The 22,850-nt window shown below is 43.7% G+C and overlaps 1 protein-coding gene across 1 annotated transcript in view; it reads right to left on the minus strand.

The window, feature by feature from the left end:
• LOC138638067 (mucin-4-like) overlaps window positions 1–22,850 on the minus strand; it is a 497,598-nt gene that overhangs the window by 83,411 nt on the left and 391,337 nt on the right. Inside the window, exon 60 of the mRNA XM_069727050.1 lies at window positions 9,660–9,779. Coding sequence (XP_069583151.1) covers window positions 9,660–9,779 — 120 coding nt within the window. The remainder of the gene's footprint in view (window positions 1–9,659; window positions 9,780–22,850) is intronic.

Genomic DNA, 22,850 nt, shown 5'->3' on the forward strand with positions numbered 1-22,850 from the left:
AACAAAAAAAAAAACAGGGAATGTCCTACAATTACTATCTCCCTGCCTGCAGTAATCTCAGCCAGGTATGGCAGGCAGCTACTATCTCCCTGCCTGCAGTAATCTCAGCCAGGTATGGCAGGCAGCTACTATCTCCCTGCCTGCAGTAATCTCAGCCAGGTATGGCAGGCAGCAATAAGGAGTGGACTGATGCACAAATGAAATAAAAAGTGTGGACAAACAAAAAAGATAGCTGTGCAGAAAGGAAGGAACAAGAGGATTTGTGCTTTGAAAAAAGCAGTTGGTTTGCACAGCGGCGTACACACAGCAATGCAGCTATCAGGGAGCCTTCTAGGGCAGCCCAATGAGCTACAGCGCTGAGGGGAAAAAAAAAAAAAAAAAAACTTCCACTGTCCCTGCACACCGAGGGTGGTGTTGGACAGTGCAAATCGCTGCAGCACAAGCGGTTTTGTGGTTAATGGACCCTGCCTAACGCTATCCCTGCTTCTGACAAAGCGGCAGCAACCTCTCCCTAAGCTCAGATCAGCAGCAGTAAGATGGCGGTCGGCGGGAACGCCTCTTTATAGCCCCTGTGACGTCGCAGACAGCAAGCCAATCACTGCAATGCCCTTCTCTAAGATGGTGGGGACCAGGACCTATGTCATCACGCTGCCCACACTCTGCGTTTACCTTCATTGGCTGAGAAATGGCGCTTTTCGCGTCATTGAAACGCGACTTTGGCGCGAAAGTCGCGTACCGCATGGCCGACCCCGCACAGGGGTCGGATCGGGTTTCATGAAACCCCGACTTAGCCAAAAGTCGGCGACTTTTGAAAATGTTCGACCCGTTTCGCTCAACCCTAATAACCACCCTTTGTTTCCTATCCCTGTGCTAGCTCTCAACCCACTTACACATATTTTCCCCTATCCCCATTATTCTCATTTTATGTATCAACCTTTTGTGTAGCACCGTATCAAAAGCTTTTGAAAAGTCCATATACACTACATCCACTGGGTTCCCTTGGTCCAATCCGGAACTTACCTCTTCATAGAAACTGATCAAATTAGTCTGACATGAACGGTCCCTAGTAAATCTGTGCTGATACTGGGTCATGAGGTTAATCCTCTTCAGATACTCCATTATAGCATCCCTTAGAATGCCCTCCAGGATTTTACCCACAGTAGAGGTTAAGCTTACTGGCCTATAATTTCCGAGTTCAGTTTTTGTCCCCTTTTTGAATAATGGCACCACATTTGCTATACGCCAGTCCTGTGGTACAGACCCTGTTATTATGGAGTCTTTAAAGATTAAAAATAATGGTCTATCAATGACTGTACTTAATTCCTGCAGTACTCGGGGGTGTATCCCATCCGGGCCCGGAGATTTGTCAATTTTAGTGATTTTTAGACGCCGCCGCACTTCCTGCTGGGTTAAGCAGGTGACATTTAATTGGGAATTTTTATCACTAGTCATTTTGTCTGCCATGGGATTTTCTTGTGTAAATACTGATGAAAAAAAGTCATTTAGCATATTGGCTTTTTCCTCATCCTCATCCACCATTTCACCCAGACCATTTTTACATTTACATGTTGTTGCACATTTTATGTCATATACAAGTCTGAGTATCAATGTTGGGTGACGTAAAAATTATGAGTTGGAATGTTAGAGGCCTGGCAGCTGACAAGCAATTTTAAAATTTTTGCGCGCAGCGAAACCAGATATAATATGCTTGCAGGAGACTCATATGGTCCCAGATAGGATTTACACCCTGAATCGGCGTTGGATACAAGAGAGCTATCATGCTACGTACTGTGCCTATTCGAGGGGAGTAAGCATCTTAATATGTAAGGGAACGAAGTTTGAAAATTTCATTGTGATCATTGACTAGGAGGGGCGGTATGTGTGTCTATTGTGCAAACTTAATAGTAGGCCTATACTGCTCATATCTGTGTATGTTCCACCGCCGTATAATAATAAATTGTTTTTGAAAATACTTGAAATTATTGCAGGTTTCCATGGAGTCCTGTACTTGGTGGTGGGTGATCTCAACAATGTACCTGACTCTCATTGGGATAAAGGTAGGGCAGAGGACATAAAACCGGCGTGTAACTGTACTCCATTTGGTGCTTTGTTGAGAGAAACATCTATGATTGATCTTTGGAGGGTTCGAAACCCCGGGATGTGTAGATACTCATGCTTCTCAACTACTTTTTCTTCCTTGTCGAGGATGGATTTAGCATTGGGGGGATGACCAGATGCTAAGACTTGTGACAGATGTGGGATATTTGATTAGAACGGTGTCTGACTATTCTCCAGTGTATGTCGTACTTGGTGTGTAGAGTCAGATAATGAATAACAAACCCCCTTGGTGATTAACCCTAGAATACGTGACCATAGAAATCTACACTATTACGTACCTGGGGCCTTTGAGGCCTGTTTTCAAATAACATGGAATAACTCAAAAAAAAATTTTTTTCAAAGTTATTTGAAAGTAAGCATGCATTCCCACTAGCTCTGGGGTCCGCCTGGATGGGATTTCGTAATGGATCTGACCTCCTGGTGACCCCGGCTAAAGCTGGTAGAACGCGTACCTGGGGCCTCGCAGGCCTGTCAGGTTACTTTTTTATTATTTTCTGTAAAACTACTTTAGTTACAATTTTGAAACTCTAGGTATTGCTCAGCTATATAGTTGTTAGTAATTTCCAGTTGTTCGTATATTTTTATGTTATAGGCATTTCGTATAGCAACACTTTTTTTGTGACTACCCCATATTCACGTACCTGGGGCCTTTTAGGCCTGTGTGCAAATAACATGGAATAACTCAAATAAAAATACTTTTCAAAGTTTATTTTAAATTTGCAAAGTAAGGATGCATTCCCACTAGCGCTGGGTTCCACCAGGAGGGGATCCGTAATGGATCTGACCTCCTGGTGACCTCAGCTAAGGCCATTCATCCCATAATAAGTTGCTGAATCGCACATCCAGAAAATTTTTATGCCGTATTTAGCTGGCTTACTGGGCATATATTGGATAAATTTGCAGGTACGTGAATCTGGGGTAGTCACAAAAAAAGCGTTGCTATACGAGATGCCTATAACTTAAAAATATATGAACAACTGGATATTACTAACAACTATATACCTGAGGATTACCTTGAGTTTCAAAATACTAACTAATGTAGTTTTACAGATAATAGAAAACAAGTAACCTAGCAGGCCTGCGAGGCCCCAGGTACGCGTTCTAGGGTTAAACCCCTTTTGGCTGCAGTTAATTGGTAAAGGAGGTGATCTAGAGAAAGAGCTCCAAGAGTTCTTCATGGTTAATAGTGGTACAGCTCATGAGGGAATTGTTTGAGAAGCCATGAAAGCTTTCTTTAGGGGGCCTTGTATTAAAGGAATATCTAGAGTTCAGAAGAATACTAAGGAGAAAGATCAATGGGTATTCAGGGAATTGAGAGAGGCGGAGGAGGCATTGACCTTGAATCCATCCACTCAGGCAGAGGAAAGGCTTAAAAATGTTGCAGCACATGGGCTTTGGGGAAGGGTTTATCAAGTGGGTTCAGTTGCTATATACTGCTCCTAGGGCCAAGGTACGTGTTAATGGGCGAATGTCTGAGGGGTTTTCCTTGCTTAGAGGCACACGACAGGGATGCCCTTTATCCCCTTTATTGTTTGCTATAGCAATAGAGCAACTGGCAGCAGTGATTAGAAGGGATCAAAATATTGTAGGATTTAAATATGGGATACATGAGGAAAAAATGGCACTCTATGCTGATGACATGTTGCTATTTTTGGGAGATGCGGAGGGTTACCTGGGGACAGTGATGAAGGTTCTAGACGAATATGTCGGTATATCTGGGATCTGCATTAACTGTGATACGTTCATTTTGTTGCCATTGGATGGTGGGACTCTTGTTGTTCAAGTTCAAGTGGTTACAGAATTCAGTTACTTGGGCATTAGGGTGTCAAATAATATTGAAGATTATGAAAGACCTAATTTGAACCCACTGCTAGGTAAATTTAAACAGAAGATTACGGCATGGAAAAAATTAAATTTAACAATGGCTGGGCATGCTAACTTAATAAAGATCATACTTATGCCTCAGCTTTTTAATATGCTACACAATGCACCGGTTTGGCTGCCTCAAAATAGATTTTATAAAATTAACGTAATTTTCCGTGATGTGATATGGAAAGGAGGTCGAGGACGTATGAAGTTAGAACTGTTGCAATATCCAAAAGATGATGGAGGTTTGGCGGTTCCCAACCTATGGCTGTATTATATTGGGTCCCAATGCCAGCATTTGATAGCATGGAGGGATCATGATCTTATAAGCTCACTGGGGAAGGTTATTTCTCATTGTGGTGGCCCGTTGCTAGCTGCTCTGGAGGCGGGTAAACTTCGTCTGAATCCTAAAAGGTTTCCAACTTTGGCGCTGCTTTAAAAACTGTGGAAAAAAATAAAGCTATGGAGGGGTGTAGGGGAATACATGAGATATACAGCCATTTGGTTTGACCCCCGACTAACTGAACTGCTAAGTCTACGGAATTTTGGACAGTGGAGAAGAATAGGTATATGGTATGTGTCGCAGCGGCTAGATGGTGAGTCATTTAAAACATTTTAAACACTTAGGAAAGAGTTCCCTTTGGAGTATACTATGTTTTACCAGTATCTGCAGTTGCGACACGCATTCTCTAGACAATGGAGAAGGTCACCGATAGTGATACAGAGTGACAGTATGTTGAATATACTTGGTCCCCAAATGGGTACTAGGGGTCTTATATCGCTAATTTACAAGGGATTGCTGGATACATTTTTGGATAGACACCCATTGATGGCTGGATCCAAATGGACAAGGGATTTGGGAGACATATCGGATGATCAGTGGGAGTCGATTTTACAATATGTCCCTAGAATATCTATAATTGAATCTGGGAGGGTGTTGCAGTTATTCACTATACATAGGATATACAGGACACCTGTGTGGATGAAAAAGGCTGGACTAAGGGAGACTCTGGATGCCCGAGATGCACGATGGATGAAGCTGACATTCTTTATATGTTATGGTCTTGTCCAAGCTTACAGGAATTTTGGATTGTGGTCCTAAATTTAGTGGAAAGTGTGACGGAAGCAACTATTACTCGAGATCCATTGACATGTATTTTAGGACATGTAGAGGAGGTGGCGTCAGATGAATGGGGTATGCTAGCAATAGCCAGAATGCTTTATGTTGCAAGGAAGACTATCACATTGCACTGGTTAGATGAAAATCTTCCTACTAGGAAGGAATTTGTAAATAGAGTTAATTTTGTAATCCTTATGGAGTGAAGGATATACATGAAAAAAGGCAAGATGAACCACTACAAGAATATCTGGGGGGGTTGGTTGGCTCTTTCCCGGATTGGCTTCCACAGAACTTGTCAAAAATAGGATATTAGGGTTATAAAAGAGTGTACAACATTGCAACACATGGATAAGGATTATAGAAGTGTGGGGGGAGGTTGGGGGAGGTTTTCTTGTTATGGGAGGAGGGAGGGATGTGTTTTGTGTATTTACATTTATTAAAAAATGGGGAAAGCATTATAATTTTATTCTAATGCATGCTTATGTATGTAATGTTATCCTTTCTCCTTTCTTCAATAAAAAATATTAGATTTAAAAAAATTTGGTTTAACTCAATTTTTTTTACTTTTAACTATTCCTTCTTCCTACAGCTCCACGGAACAGCCATGGGTGCGGCCTGTGTGCCGTCCTACGCTAATCTGTTCCTGGGACAGTGGGAGAGGGAACTTTTTTCATCAGATGCCATGGATTAGGTTGTTTTTTTGGACCCGCTATATGGACGATATTTTCTTCATTTGGCTGGGCAATTCTGTTGAACTACATAATTTTATTATGTTTTTTAAAGGGAACCTGTCACCCCCAAAATCGAAGATGAGCTAAGCCCACCAGCATCAGGGGCTTATCTACAGCATTCTGGAATGCTGTAGATAAGCGCCAATGTATCCTGAAAGATGAGAAAAAGAGGTTAAATTATACTCACCCAGGGGTGTTCCCGCTGCGGTCCGGTCCGGGGCCTCCCATCTTCTTACGATGATGTCCTCTTCTTGTATTCATGCTGCAGCTCCGGCGCAGGCATACTTTATCTGCCCTGTTGAGGGCAGAGCAAAGTACTGCAGTGCGCAGGCGCTGGGAAAGGTCAGAGAGGCCCGGCACCTGTGCACTGCAGTACTTTGCTCTACCCTCAACAGGGCAGACAAAGTACGCCTGCGCCAGAGCCACAGCATGAAGACAAGAAGAGGACGTCATCCTATGAAGATAGGAGGCCCCAGACCGGACAGCAATGACCATCGGATTGGACCGCCCACCCAGGTGAGTATAATCTAACCTCTTTTTCTCATCTTTCAGGATACATCGGGGGCTTATCTACAGCATTCCATAATGCTGTAGATAAGCCCCTGATGCTGGTGGGCTTAGCTCATCTTCAATTTTGGGGGTGACAGTTTCCCTTTAAATTCTAACCAACTCAATATCAAATTGACTTATCATTGATATTTTAGATGTCACCATTAAATTGGATAACTTTGGTATTCTACAGTCTGCCATTTTTCGCAAGGAAACTGCAGTAAATTCCCTCTTTCATGCTTTGTCTGCTCATCCTAGACATGTGATCAAAGCAATTATTACTGGGCAATTTCTAAGACTTTGTCGGATTTGCTCCTCCGTAGATGATTTTAAAATTCGTGCAAATGATATAAAGCAAAGATTTTTGGAACGTGGCTATAACCACAGATGCATTAAGAAAGCTTATAGCCCGGCCCAAGGTAAGGATCGACAAAGCCTTATTTTTCCAATGGAAAAACGCAATGTAGATAATAAGGTAAGAATAATTACCCAATATCATTCTCAGTGGCAGTTGATGCATGACATTATCTCTAATCACTAGCTTATAAATACAAATGACCCAATTTTGAAGCAACATCTTCCTGAGCAACCAATTATTACTGCACGTCATGCACCAAATTTGCAGGACCATTTGGTTGAAAGCTTCTATCCAATAAATAACCAATCTACTTTGTTTCCCACTATTATTCCTAAACCCATCTCACGGTGGGGTTGTTCCCCTTGTGGCAATTGCATTGTATGTTCAAATGTTGAGCATGCCACTACTTTTTGGGCATCTGACAATAAAGTATTTAAAATCACTCAAACAATCACTTGCACTATGAAGGCAATGATTTATCATGCCACTTGCCCTTGCTCAAAAACTTATATTGGACTTACAACACCTTTTAAATTGCGGGTTCGGGAACATGTAAGGCAAAATTGCCGCTGAGAAAGAAACGACTATTGAACAACTAAAACCTATTCTGAGACATTTTTAAAGTTTTCACAATTGTGATCCATCTGGTTTAAGAGTCATTGGTATTGATCGCATTGTTACTGATTTACGTGGGGGTAATGTCAGTCGGCTCCTTGCACAAAAAGAAGCTAGGTGGATTTGGACTTTGCGTATGTTACCTCTGGGTCTCAACAAAGCTCTTAATTATTCATCATTTCTCTGATCATCTTAGTAATTACCTCTTAATCTTTTTCGGGCATTGTATTTTATTTTGCATATTATTGTTTTATTTTAACTATTAAATGTTGCTTAATTTTTACATATTATGGTACTAATATGTGTTTTATATTTTTCTAGTTTTTCAGACTCAATCGTCATTTACTTCTGGATTCATATTATGAACCAACCTGCTGTTGTCAGTTGGATTTATGAAATTGGATTTACGAAATTCTGTATTTATGGACTTTAATATTACTATTTCTTTAAAAAATATATTTTTTATTTTTATTTTTCTACACAATTTATCTTATGAATTTGCCTTTTGTTACCAATTGGATATATGTAATTCAGTATTTATGGACATTGACATTATATATACTTTATATATTTTTTGTCATGTTTTCATATTTTTTAGGGGACCACTAATTTTTTGGACAATATTTTAATACTTTAAAAATGTAATATTAATTTTTTAGCATAAAAATAGTAATTTTCTTGATTGTATTTAATCATGTGTGTATCACTATAACTCACTTATTTCGGTTTCATATGTATATAAAATATATATATTTCTTTTTTGCACAATTATTTATTATTTATTTAACTGTCACATGTATGGTGTATATATGTTTTGTTTTATGTTTTGGATCACTGTACCCTTTACACAATTTGTTTTTTTTAATTTTTATGTTTATATTCTTATTTTTATTTTCTTCTATTTATTTTCTTATTTTTTTCTTTCATTTCACATTGATATATGTCCTTAATTTTCTTTTCTATATATATGTTTTCTCTATCAATAAGTCCTTTCTTTAATCTATTTTTAATGTGATACCAATGTCCAACCTGCAACAATTACATTCTATCATTTGCACACATTTTTCTACTTATAACATCCATTTTAGCAAGATTTTTCCTCCATTCCAGAGGGTGGGCTTTCTAATTGTACTGGTTACCTCTGTATACAGATGGTGGGCATGTATGTTCGCCCCCTCTGCTAGCATTTTCTGTGACATCTCCCCAATGTCTCAGTGCGCTCTGTCCTGGCTCACGCTAATGTGACACATGTGGGCGTAGTTTTACGGTCATGTGCTCGCGGCATCATCGTGACATCTCTGGTGGATGTAACCGGGGGGATGAGTTGTTCGCGCATATGCCATTCAACATCCGCGTATATGCCACCATGACAACCTTTTTGATTGGTTTATAGCCCTAAATAAACCTCATTTCCTGTTTACCACTTATCAAGCCCTCCGAAAGAAGGCCAGAAGTGCCGAAATGTATGTAGGGGACATTGCAGCACGCTCCTCACAGGTATTAAATGCCCCTTTGATGATTAATTTTTGGCTCTCGCAGCATATACTTCATCTCCTCTCATTAGCACCTTATGCTTTTATTTTTTGCATTGCACTTTAGTATTTTCATCTGTACACTGTGCTTATATGTATATCTCATTCCACTTTAGCACTTTTCACTTTTTCTACTTATTTTGTCTACTTGAATATATTTATATGCCCATTTATACGTAGTTTTTAGTTGAGTGCACTTTAACACTATACTTATATTTTTGTCAATATTCTTTTAGCCTGTTTCAGTATTTGTTTTTATATATATTACTTGCACCATTTTTTGTCTATCACTTATTATTAAGATAATATTTATATATGCATATATATATTTTTTGACAAATATTATAATACTGTATATAATCTTAGAGGTGCTATTGTGCTATTGATATTTCTATGGGGAGCTATTTTTCTAAAATTTAAAAAAAAAAATATTTAATTTTATTGGTCTTTCTTTGGCACTTTCGTTTATATGATCCTTTGGTCGAATTTTGCAGATTTTGAGGAAAATGCTCAGGAATCTGAACACAAATCCAAATGTGCAAGGTTCATGCCAAACATGAGATTGGCAAACTTTTTCCAAACAAGTTCACTCATTTGTAGTCTCCAGCGGGGAGCATTAGGACATAGTGATGGAATGGAGGGTGAATAAATAAATATATGATTGCATTATTTCCACATAATTTCTGCCTGTGTGAAGCAGTTTAGCTATGATAACCTCTATAAAGGATCGTATTCATTACTGTCTCATATTGCTGATGTATTGCACTTACCTGTGTATCCAGGATTACATGTACAGAAGTAACTTCCCACTGTGTTCTTACAGGTGGCGGCAGCTGAACAGTTGTTCTTTCCTCCACATTCATCAATATCAGCACAATATGACCCGTTACCTGATCAAAACACAGAAATAACAAATTATTATTGATGTTTTATCTTTTCCACATTTTTATTTGATAAGATTTTGTGAAAAGAACATATGGGCATGACGGTGGCTCAGTTGTTGGTACTGCAGCTCTGGAGTCCGGGGTTCAAATCCCACCTAGAAGTTTGTATGTTCTGTGTTTCCATAGATTTTGTCCAGGTACTCCGGTTTCCTCCCACAAACCAAAGATATATTGAGAGTGAATCTAGATTATGAGCCACAACAGGGACAGTGCCTATAATGTAGTGTATGTAAAGCCCTGTGGAATTGATGGTGCTATATAACATATAAAATAGAGCATCAAGGGATGGTACTAAATAGAATCATAGAATCATAAAATGGTAGAGTTGAAAGGGACCTCCAGGGTCATCGTGTCCAACCCCCTGCTCAATGCAGCGCAGGGTTCACTGAACCATCTCAGACAGATGTCTGTCCAGCTTCTGTTTGAAGACTTCCATGGAAGGAGAACTTTGGCAGCCTGTTCCACTCATTAATCAACTGCACCACCATGTATGCTAAGGGTGCCAGGACATTTGGCTCTGCTTGGCCCTGTGTTACCTCACACAAGTTTAGCTCTGCAAAGGCTTCTGCTCTGCCTGCTTACAAGACCAAAACTGACATACCCAACCCCCTGCTGCATGGGTTTCTACACAAGAACCTGTGGCTGTAGGCCACATGGAAAACCTGGGACTGGGGGAGGAAATAGATCACCCCACTACCATCCAATAGTCCATTTAAAAAATTAAAGCCCATAGCAGGTTTTCTTAAATCTGGCTCGGACAAATAGCTTGCTTAAGATCAACACTTACTTCTATTCTGCCTTGCAATCACAGCTATGCCTGTGACTGTAATGCACTCCCACGGCATCCCTATGCTTCTTTGCACATCCTAGGGGACAAATAGCGACCCTCGCATATAACAGCGGTCACTGCCTCACAAGGCCTATGGGGAGTGTATTATACTATATTGATGACTATCTAATGCATTATACTATATGGAGGCTATATAGGGGCCATCATACTGTGCTCGAAACATCAAACAGTTTGGTGGTTGGGAATAGGCCCGTTTAGGACAGTGCTAATCTCGGCAGCCGAGTACTGGCTGGAAGACGTTGCCATGTCGGTCAGGGCCAGATGGAAAAGACTTGAAAAGTGAATGATGCCATCAGAAAGAATTTCAGCTGTAAGTCACCGTCTATAACTGTGCTGTAATCTCTTCCATGGGACTGGTATCTACCACTGACAATATGGTGGTAATATCAATGTTAGTCTTTATATAGATATTATATAGATATTATTTTCGGCAACAGAGTGTTAGGTCTCGAGTTCCCGCTTCTGCACAGGGGGAATCTCGAGCTGTCTCCGCTGCGGTCCCCCATTCCTATCCAGCCGCAGTGGAGCCTGCTCAGCAGGGACGTCGGTCCCAGCGTCTTGCTCGGTCTCACTCTGTTCAGAGAGTTACTGCTGCTTCTTCAGCTCCTGCCATTAAAGTCAGTGCTGGTCAGCAGCGAGTGGACTTCTCTGGGACTAAGTCCTTGTCTGCGCACACTGAGCATGCCCAGGGCAAGATCTCCCGTTGGAGATCGAGGGTCATGTGCTCAGACTCTGCAGCGCATTCTATTGGTCCTCTTGGCAGGTCTTGGAAGGGCAAAGTTTCTGTGGCCACTTCCTGTCCTGCAACTATATAAACTGCGCATGACCGCACGGCCATGCGCTAGTGTACAATTTAATACGTGTGTTTGTTGTGAGTGCAAGTCGTTCATTAAATACCCCTACCCTATTGTATGACTGTTCGCGTATGGTGTATGGCTGCTATCTAGCGCCCGACTAATCACTCAACGTGTCACACACGTATCAGCGTCTATTGCTGTGACCGCCAGTGCGGTGCCACGCGCCAGTGTGCGCTTCCTGACCCACGTCTGGGTGCTTAGTGGTACCTGCCAGCACGGCACAGTTCGCACTTCGGTGCTATAATTATATATTTCCTTACACACCCAGTAGCGGTGTAGTGCCAGCAAGGGTCTAATCGGACTACAATCCCTGTTGGGGTTAAGTTCGCTGACCACTTGCTCGCGCTCTATGTGCGGTACCGCGGTCCTGTGACGCAACAGGATCGCTTTCTTCACGCTGGGTGAGGTTTAACCCACGCGTGTATACTTTTGGATACCGCCATATAGTCTGTCATTTCCTAGCAGCAGGTTTCACCTGCACGGTGGACCCCGGACTGCGAACGCATCTATATCATCTCTCTTGGTGCGTTCCGCCAGTCCTAACATTACACTAGCGCCAGGGTCTGGCTAGTGATGACAGACAAACAGCAATCTCTGCGGTATATCCAGCAGCTGGAGGGTAGGTTGGCGGCTCTCGAGAGCGCGACTTCAGCTGTGGATGTTACTGCAGTAGCTGTACAGGCTGCCAGCGTGGCTGCAGCTACTATGTCCATTGCCACCCCTGTTCCGACATTATCTCGCCTCCCGCTGCCAGAAAAATTTTCTGGTGATAGCAAGTTTTGTAGGGGATTTGTGAGTCAGTGCTCTATTCACCTCGAGCTCCTGGCTGCACGTTTTCCCACAGAGCAGGCTAAGGTGGGATTTATTCTGTCTCTATTGTCGGACAGGGCGTTGGAATGGGCTACGCCGCTGTGGGAGCGTGGCGATCATGTGGTGCAGAGTGCTCCGCTGTTTCTGAGCGCTCTGAAACAGGTCTTTTTAGGACCTCAAGTCACCCATGACACTGCGCTCCAATTGCTGGCATTAACTCAGGGTGAGTCCTTGGTCAGTCATTTTGCCGTCCAATTCCGCACCTTAGCATCTGAGCTGGATTGGTCGGATAAAGCTCTTATCCCCATATTTTGGAGGGGCTTGGCTGACCACGTAAAGGACGCTCTGGCCACTAGGGAGATTCCTGCCACACTGGAGGAGTTAATAACTGTCTCCACTCGAATTGACCTCCGTTTTAACGAGCGGAGGTTAGAGCGAGCCCAGTGTAGGCAGAGGTTTCGGCTGGCTCCTACTTTTGCCAAACCTCTGGAATCTCCGGTCCTGGTTCCTGAGCCACATGAGGCCAGGGAAGTGTCACAAGCAGGATCTAAGTCCCGGACCGCTTGTGCACTCAGGGTCTGTCATGTTTGCCAGCAGTCAGGACATCTAGCCACCAGATGTCCTCAGCGGTCGAGGAAACGTCAGCGTCTAGTGGTAGTAGGTGGAGGTACACTAGACACGGCGACGTTTGCCTCTAAGTTGTCCTTTAAGGGGACAATTACTATTGGCTCATTCTCCCACTCGGTAGAGCTCTGCGTGGATTCTGGGGCGGAGGGCAATTTTATGTCTTCTGCCTTCGCCCAACGTCACGCAATACCCCTGGTAATGCTTGCTCAACCAGTAACGGTGCGAGTGGTGAATGGGTCGACATTGCCCTCACAGATAACACACCAGACCATCCCTTTTACTCTGTCCATGTCGCCATCTCATCAGGAGATAATTTCTCTGCTCGTCATTCCGGAAGGAATTGATGAGGTCCTGTTGGGAATACCTTGGCTACGGTACCACTCTCCTCATATCGAGTGGTCCTCAGGCAGAATTCTGGGTTGGGGTGAATCTTGTGGGGGTAGGTGTCAGAGGGAGTGCGTTCAGGTTGCTACTACTGAGGTACCCGCAGATCTATCCTCTCTCCCCAAGCAGTATTGGTCTTATGCAGATGTGTTCTCCAAAAAGGCGGCGGAGGTCCTTCCGCCTCATCGCCCCTATGACTGTCCTATTGATCTCTTGCCTGGTGCTGAGCCTCCCCGGGGTCGAGTTTATACGCTATCTCTCCCGGAGACGGAGGCAATGTCACAGTACATCCAGGAAAATCTGGCAAGAGGATTCATTAGGAAGTCAGTGTCACCTGCTGGGGCAGGGTTCTTCTTCGTGCAGAAGAAGAATGGGGAATTGCGCCCATGCATAGACTACAGGGGTCTTAACGCCATCACCGTTAAGAATAAGTATCCTTTGCCCTTGATATCTGAGTTATTCGATAGACTTCGGGGAGCAAGGGTATTTACTAAATTAGATCTGCGGGGTGCTTACAACCTGATTCGCATCCGTGAGGGGGACGAATGGAAGACGGCCTTTAACACCAGGGATGGGCACTATGAATATCTGGTGATGCCCTTCGGGCTCTGTAATGCCCCAGCCGTTTTCCAAAACTTTGTGAACGATATCTTCCGGGATATGCTTTCCACCTCGGTCGTAGTCTATCTGGATGATATTCTCATCTACTCTCCAGATATTGACTCCCACCGGAGAGATGTTTGCAAAGTCTTCGACCTCCTACGGGCAAACTCCCTCTATGCCAAGTTGGAGAAGTGTATGTTTAAGCAGGAGTCTTTACCTTTCCTGGGCTACATCATCTCGGCCCAGGGATTGGCTATGGATCCTGCCAAACTACAGGCAGTGATGGACTGGCAGGAACCCCATTCTCTGAAAGCGGTGCAGCGCTTTATGGGGTTCATAAATTACTATCGTCAGTTCATCCCCCACTTCTCAACCCTGGTAGCTCCCTTGGTATCCCTCACCAAGAAGGGAGCGAATCCTAAATTGTGGTCCGAAGAGGTCTCCAAGGCCTTCACTTCTATTAAGTCCCACTTTGCTAGCGCTCCCATCTTACATCGTCCCGATGTGGATAAGCCATTCCTAATGGAAGTGGATGCCTCATCCGTTGGTGCAGGAGCAGTCCTCTATCAAAAGGATGCTCAAGGTCGGAAGCACCCATGCTTCTTCTTCTCAAAGACCTTCTCACCAGCGGAGAGAAATTACTCCATCGGGGATAGGGAGCTGCTGGCAATGAAGTTGGCCTTTTTGGAATGGAGACATTTCTTGGAGGGTGCTCAGTTCCTATTCCAAGTCTTCACGGACCACAAGAATTTGGTCTATTTACAGACAGCCCAGCGGCTGAATTCTCGTCAGGCCAGATGGTCCTTGTTTTTCTCCCGGTTCCACTTCACTCTACATTATCTCGCCGGGGAGAAGAACATTCGTGCTGACGCTCTCTCTCGCTCCCTGATGTCAACTGTGGAGGAGGAGGACGAGCCTCGGCTCATTGTCCCTTCAGAAAGTCTGAGAACTGTAGCTCCGGTTTCGCTTGAGTCTGTGCCTCCGGGCAAGACTTTTGTTCCCATCAATTTGCGTCCGGAGGTTCTCTCGTGGGGTCATTCGTCCAGAGTGGGTGGATACTTTGGGGCAAAGAGGACATCTGAGTTGTTGGCGAGAATATATTGGTGGCCACATATGGTTCGTGACGTAGGAGACTACGTTCGGGCATGTGTCTCTTGTGCCAAAAATAAGTCTCTCCGTCAACGGCCAGCTGGGTTGTTATACCCTCTGCCGGTGGCAGACAGGCCCTGGGAGATGGTCGGGATGGACTTTGTGGTGGGTTTGCCCAAGTCACGTGGCTGTACTGTCTTTTGGGTTATCACCGACCATTTTTCTAAAATGGTGCATTTGGTGCCGCTTCCTCGGCTACCTTCTGCACGGGCCTTGGCAGCATTGTTTGTTAAACACATCTTCCGTCTTCACGGTATGCCAGACAAAATTGTCAGTGACCGGGGTCCCCAGTTTGCGTCTCGGTTCTGGAGAGAGCTTTGTCGCCTTCTCAGTATCGAGTTGAATCTCTCTTCGGCATATCATCCCGAGACGAATGGGTTGGTGGAGAGAGCCAACCAGACCTTGGTCACATATCTGCGACATTTTGTCTCTGCTAAGCAAGATGACTGGGCATCTTTGCTACCGTGGGCGGAGTTTGCTCTTAACAATGCTGTAGCTGACTCCACTGGACAGACTCCATTCCTCCTTAACTATGGTCAGCATCCGCGGGTACCTGTGCCCATGCCCGTGTCTTCCGCCGATTCCAGGGTGGCAGACTGGGCTGTGGAGGCACGGGACATTTGGGATCGCACTCAGGATGCCATTCGGGCTTCCAAGGAGAGAATGAGGTCCTCCGCCGATGTTCATCGGCGCCCCGCTCCGACCTTTGCTCCTGGCGACTTGGTGTGGCTCTCCGCCCGTAACATCAGGCTGCGAGTTGAGTCCACTAAGTTTGCTCCTCGCTACTTGGGTCCCTTCAAGGTTCTCGAACAGGTTAATCCTGTGGTCTACTGCCTGGCTCTTCCTCCACGCTTGGGTATCACCGACACCTTTCATGTGTCCCTCTTGAAACCCGTATACATGTCCCGGTTTTCTGAGTCATCTGCCGGGACATCGGGTTCGTCTACGGACGATTACGAGGTGAACGCTATTTTGGGGTGTAAGGTGGTACGCGGCAAAAAGTTCTATCTGGTGGATTGGAAGGGTTATGGTCCAGAGAACAGGTCATGGGAGCCTGCTGAAAACATTCGGGCCCCACAGCTCATTGCTGCCTTCGAGCGTAGCGAGGCCCAAGGGGGGGGGGCCCTAGGAGGGGGGGTAATGTTAGGTCTCGAGTTCCCGCTTCTGCACAGGGGGAATCTCGAGCCGTCTCCGCTGCGGTCCCCCATTCCTATCCAGCCGCAGTGGAGCCTGCTCAGCAGGGACGTCGGTCCCAGCGTCTTGCTCGGTCTCACTCTGTTCAGAGAGTTACTGCTGCTTCTTCAGCTCCTGCCATTAAAGTCAGTGCTGGTCAGCAGCGAGTGGACTTCTCTGGGACTAAGTCCTTGTCTGCGCACACTGAGCATGCCCAGGGCAAGATCTCCCGTTGGAGATCGAGGGTCATGTGCTCAGACTCTGCAGCGCATTCTATTGGTCCTCTTGGCAGGTCTTGGAAGGGCAAAGTTTCTGTGGCCACTTCCTGTCCTGCAACTATATAAACTGCGCATGACCGCACGGCCATGCGCTAGTGTACAATTTAATACGTGTGTTTGTTGTGAGTGCAAGTCGTTCATTAAATACCCCTACCCTATTGTATGACTGTTCGCGTATGGTGTATGGCTGCTATCTAGCGCCCGACTAATCACTCAACGTGTCACACACGTATCAGCGTCTATTGCTGTGACCGCCAGTGCGGTTCCACGCGCCAGTGTGCGCTTCCTGACCCACGTCTGGGTGCTTCTGTGCTATAATTATATATTTCCTTACACACCCAGTAGTGGTGTAGTGCCAGCAAGGGTCTAATCGGACTACAATCCCTGTTGGGGTTAAGTTCGCTGACCACTTGCTCGCGCTCTATGTGCGGTACCGCAGTCCTGTGACGCAACAGGATCGCTTTCTTCACGCTGGGTGAGGTTTAACCCACGCGTGTATACTTTTGGATACCGCCATATAGTCTGTCATTTCCTAGCAGCAGGTTTCACCTGCACGGTGGACCCCAGACTGCGAACGCATCTATATCATCTCTCTTGGTGCGTTCCGACAGTCCTAACACAGAGCAATCATCTGCTGAGGTTCTCCTACATTCACGATTAGGGAGCGTCACCCAGTAGTAATCAAGGTTACCCGGTTAGGGGCCCACTCAGAAGTTTAGTCCTCCCTGAACCAAAACTCTAGCTACGCCGCTCGCTTTTAATCTTTCATTGTGAAAATGAGAATAAAGCTGATCCCTCTACAGTGTAACAGCCCTTGAGGTATCTGTAGATAGCTATTAAGTCTCTTCTTAGTCTTCTCCTTTGCAAACTAAATTTTCCCAAGTCTTCTGCAGACTGTTCACAATTCTAGTTGCTCTTCTCTGAACGTGCTCCAGTTTGTTCATGTTTTTTTAAAACATGGTGGCCCAGAACTGGGCACAGTATTCCAGTTGAGGTCAGGTGAAATAGGTCAATAGTACATAATATATATAACAACCTCATTCATCATTAATATACAGAATGTGGCGTCCTGATTAGTCACTGTAAAAAAATTAGTGATTAGTGTTGAGCATTCCGATACCACAAGTATCGGGTATCGGCCGATATTTGCTGTATCGGAATTCCAATACCGAGTTCCGATATTTTTGTGATATCGGGAATCGGTATCGGGATTAAGATTTATGTGTAAAATAAAGAATAGAAATAAAAAATATTGATATACTTACCCTCTGACGCGCCCTGGTTGTCACCGCTGCAACCGCCATGCTTTCCTTCCTGAGAATGAGCACGTTAAGGACCTTCGATGATGTGGCGGCTTGTGATTGGTCGCGTGAGCGGTCACATGACGCTACCGCGACCAATAACAAGCCGCGACATCATCGAAGGTTATTAACGCGCTCATTTTTAAGAATGAGCGCGTTAAGGACCTTCGATGACGTGGCGGCTTGTGATTGGTCGCGTGAGCGGTCACATGACGCTATCGCGACCAATCACAAGCCGCGACGTCATCGAAGGTCATTAACGCGCTCATTCTCAGGAAGGAAAGCATGGCGGTTGCAGCGGTGACAACCAGGGCGCGTCAGAGGGTGAGTATATCAATAATTTTTATTTTTATTCTTTATTTTAAACATGAATATGGATCCCAGGGCCTGAAGGAGAGTTTTCTCTCCTTCAGACCCTGGGATCCATTACAGGATACCTTCCGATATTTGTGTCCCATTGACTTGTATTGGTATCGGATATCGGTTTCGGCAATATCCGATATTTTTCGGATATCAGCCGATACCATCCGATACTGATACTTTCAAATATCGCACGGTATCGCTCAACACTAGTGATGATCTATAGTAGAAGTTAAACAGGTCTCAACTTTTCTGCACAGCTCGTGCCATTTCTTTTTCTCAGCAGAAAAGCACAGAGTTTATATTGGCTTTCTGAAGTTTTGCAGATATACTCACTTATACCTGTGTTCTTAAGATGTGAGCATAGTAGTGGTGCTGCAAGAATCTATGATTATCTTCATGTATTGCAGCTTAGCGGCTTCTCTATGATGACAGTGGCAAGACGATGTAATTAAATTGTCAGTAAGCATCATTCATCACGAAAGTGGAGAGAAAAAGCACGACAAAGTATTGTCTGATGGGAGGTGAATGTTTTTTTTTTAATATATGGACAATATATACACAAGGGGTACAGTGGTGGCTTTATACATAAGTATATATATATATATATATATATATATATATATATATATATTCAGGAGGAACATTTGCATTTACATTTATATTCAGGGGGCACATTGGTTACATATACAGTATATTCAAGGGAATTTTTTCATATGAAGAATTCTGAATGGCACATCTTTTTTATTTTAGAGACATAAAAAAGTCAATTTGTATATATAATTTCTATTTTTAAGGGTGTAGTGTGTGGAATTGCTGGAAAAGCAAGAAACCAAAGATATTTCTGCAGTGACAAGTCATGGCTGGGATAAGTACTCATGAATATCTTGGCAAGACAGACATGAAATACATACAATTAATCCTATCAGAGTAGAATAAGTCACTGAATGTGAATTTTTATTACATATCTAATGACAAATGATCAGTACTGTAGTCACTGTGCCGCACTGGAGTAATGATGGTTTAAAAGTTGAACGTCAACATGGCACAAACTTATAAGGCAGAAATATATACTGTACATGTTTCTACAAAACTTGCTTTGGGAGCATACTCAGATGTGTGTCATTCACGCCCATTTACACTTCTGAATACTGTATCCTCCCTTATATTTGTTTAGTAGGTTTGAGGTTATGATTGTTACTGTTTTATGGATGAAGGGACCTGAATAGAGATGAGGGAACCCAGGCTATAAAGTTCTAGGTTCATACCGTACACCTAGTGAACGGCTATGTATTTTGAACACGGACTTCTCCTGGAAGTCCATTTTACAGTTCGTGGAGTTTGGAGTGGAGAGAGGAGAGAGAGAGATTTTCCAGCTGCGAAGTTTGGATCCCCATTGAATTTAAATGGGGCTCGGGTTCAGTTTTGAGTTTTGATACTCGATCCAAACTTTGGACTAAGCTTTCAGGGTCTGCTCATACCTTAAAGATCGTTTGACTGCACTGGTGTAAATCAATATTCCTTGGATTCAAGGCAAGTAATGATGGGCGAACATGAACAGTAAAGTTCTGGGTTCATACTGTATACCTACTGTTCGGGAACAGATTCAGAACACAGACTTCTCCAGGAAGTTATGTTACTGTTTGGATGCTGCACCCTGAACATCTGGTGTTTACCAGGCTGTCATCTGCATGACAGTGTGAGAAAAACTGGTGACTCTGATAATCTTACCGACGGTCAGAGTGCCAGCTGCTATGACCAGCGGTAAAAAGTTTACTTCCAGTCACAGAGGCGTTGCTTGATGTTATTACTACTCCCATCAGCTTACGCCTGCTGCTGATACTAACAGCAAATGCGGGCACTGCTGATGGGAGTATCCATCAGCTGGCGCCTAAGCTATAAATAAATACATTTAAAAAAAATGATGTGGGGTCTGTTCTATTTTTGAAAACCAGCATGGCAAAACTGACAGCTGCAAGCTTCAACCCTCAGCTGTCATCTTTATCATGGCTGGTTATCAAGAATAAAGGGGTCCCCATGCCATTTTTATTTAATTATTTAAATAGGTAATTAAAAAAAGCAGTCTCCCCATTTTTGACAACCAGCCAAGCTAATGCAGCCAGCTTGGGGCTGGAATTCTCAAGCTGGTAAGAGATAAGGGATATTGCCCCCCAGCCTAAAAATAGCAACCCAAAGCCACCCTAGAAAAAGCGCTTCTATTAGATGGTGCTTTACCCAGCTCTTCCCACTTGGTGGCGGTGAGTGGGGTTAATATTTGTGGAGTTGATGTCACCTTTATGTTGTCAGGTGACATAAAGCCCTCAGATTAGTAATAGAGAGATGTCTATAAGGCTATGTGCACACGTTGCGGATTAGGCTTAAGAATTTCTGGTGCAGATTCTGCCTCTCCTGGCAGAAAACGCACCTGCGGATTTGTCGCTTTTTTTGTGCGGTTCCACAGCGTTTTTTGTGCGTTTTTGCTGTGATTTTCTTGCGGATTTGCTGCGTTTTTTACCCCTGCGGTTTCCTATAATGGAATGGGTACAAAAACGCTGCAGATTCACAAAAAAGAAATGACATGCTACTTCTTTTAAACCGCAGCATTTCCGCAGCGGATTTTCCGCAAAGTGTGCACAGCATTTGTTTTTCTCATTGATTTACATTGTACTGTAAATCAATTTCGGATGTGCAGCGTTTCTGCACCTCAAAAACCACTGCGGATCCGCAGAGAATCCGCACTGTGTGCACATACCCTTAGACACCTTTCTATTACTAAACCCATAGTCATATTGTAAATAAAAAACACACAGAATAAAGTCCTTTATTTGAAATAAAAATGCACACCCTTTTTTACAATCTTATTAAAAAATAACAAAGTTATACTCACCTTACGCCAATTCCATTGAAGCCCTTGTCACCTGTAAAAAACAGAAAATAATAAGAAACAAAAATATGCTCCTTATACCTAATTCATCGATGCCCATGTCTACTATAAAATAATAAACACTCCTATTCCTCACCTGTCTGTATGCTGTTAATCTATACTGTACTGTCCCACAACAATTCAGATGATTTGGAGAGCGGTCACATCAGGAGCATAATCAATCGTCAGTGTCTAGTGCTGAACTCCCACAGTGAGAAAGTTACTGGTGCCATAAGTGAGTTCAAAGGGGTTCAGCTATGAACTCCATTGAACTTTTTTACTTTCTCAACTTTCTCACTTCCACCAGCACAACACTTTTTTTGTCAATGCCCTGCCCAAACAGTCAAACCTGTATCCAGACTATCCCTTGCACGTCCATCTCAGTGTTATGAGCAGCCATCAGCCTGATGACTCTTCCATTTTCGAGCTCCCCCCGTGCCCGAGATGTCTCTAAAACAACTCTAAAAGGCATAATGGTGTACTCCAACCTAGTGTGGACAAGATAGCGTTCCTGCTTGCTTTCTAACTCAGCTTCCATATTTCTAATTTGTTGATATAATCTGCGCTGCTGAATAAATTTAGGAATCCAGACTTTTAAAACATAGATGATTGTGGTTTATTCACAACGCGTTTCAAAGTGTTTATAACTTCTTCCTCAGGAGACAACCACATGTATACCCAGGTATACATGTGGTCGTTTCCTGAGGAAGAAGTTGTATGGACTTGGTGGTTTATTCTCAATGCTTTCAAAGTCCATACAACTTCTTCCTCAGGAGACGACCACATATATACCTGGGTATACATGTGGTTGTTTCCTGAGGAAGAAGTTATAAACACTTTGAAACACGTTGTGAATAAACCACCATCATCTATATTTTAAAAGTCTGGATTCCTAAATTTATTCAGCAGCAATTAATTGGCCCCTCAGGAGCCGGTCCAGCTCCAAAAAAGGTGTCCATACCCACGTCTCTGGATCTCCTGCATCGCCTCTTGGAGGGCATTAGTGCACCGCATTACGGTTTGCCATCATCTTTAACTTGTCAAAATAACTTTTACTGTTAAACTCAGACTCTGTGCGCTTTCACCAACCAATGAAACATAGCAGGTTAATTCACACAGACCCAGTCAGATCTGACCAGGACCACTGTGCTGCATCCCTCAGTAGGCACGGAAATGTTGACTATTCAATAAAATCTACCTAGTCGTGCACCACGTAGTGCGGCTACCGAACTTTTACCTGGATAACTGGAACAATCAAATGACTGCCAGGGGTAGTCTATTGGTGAGGTAGCACATCAGCTTACAAACTTAACAAAATGACTCTAAACCCACTAGGTATAAAACAGTTATTGAATTATACACTTTCGGGTTCACTTTAAATACCCTTTAAACCTGTAGTCTCTGTAAGTTAATAGTGGTTGAGCAAGTTTAGCCTGATGGGCATTGATGCATTCAAGTGTCCGTATCTGCCTGTCTGTGTTTAGCACCAAACTAACTGTATGTGTGTGCAGGCTCCCACCATAATCCTCGCGGTGGGCCTGAATTCAGGACTTACCTACCTGTATCTGGTCATTGTGTCTTTGTAGAGAAGATGAGCCCACCTGTATGATGGCTATTTGACCAAAGGATGCTGAGTCTCTAGCTGGTACAATGTGCTAACTTGCTGGAGGGTCCTCCGCGTGTGTCAGAGATGATGGATCCT

Source organism: Ranitomeya imitator, chromosome 5, assembly GCF_032444005.1.
Source record: "Ranitomeya imitator isolate aRanImi1 chromosome 5, aRanImi1.pri, whole genome shotgun sequence".
Lineage (NCBI taxonomy): Eukaryota > Metazoa > Chordata > Amphibia > Anura > Dendrobatidae > Ranitomeya > Ranitomeya imitator.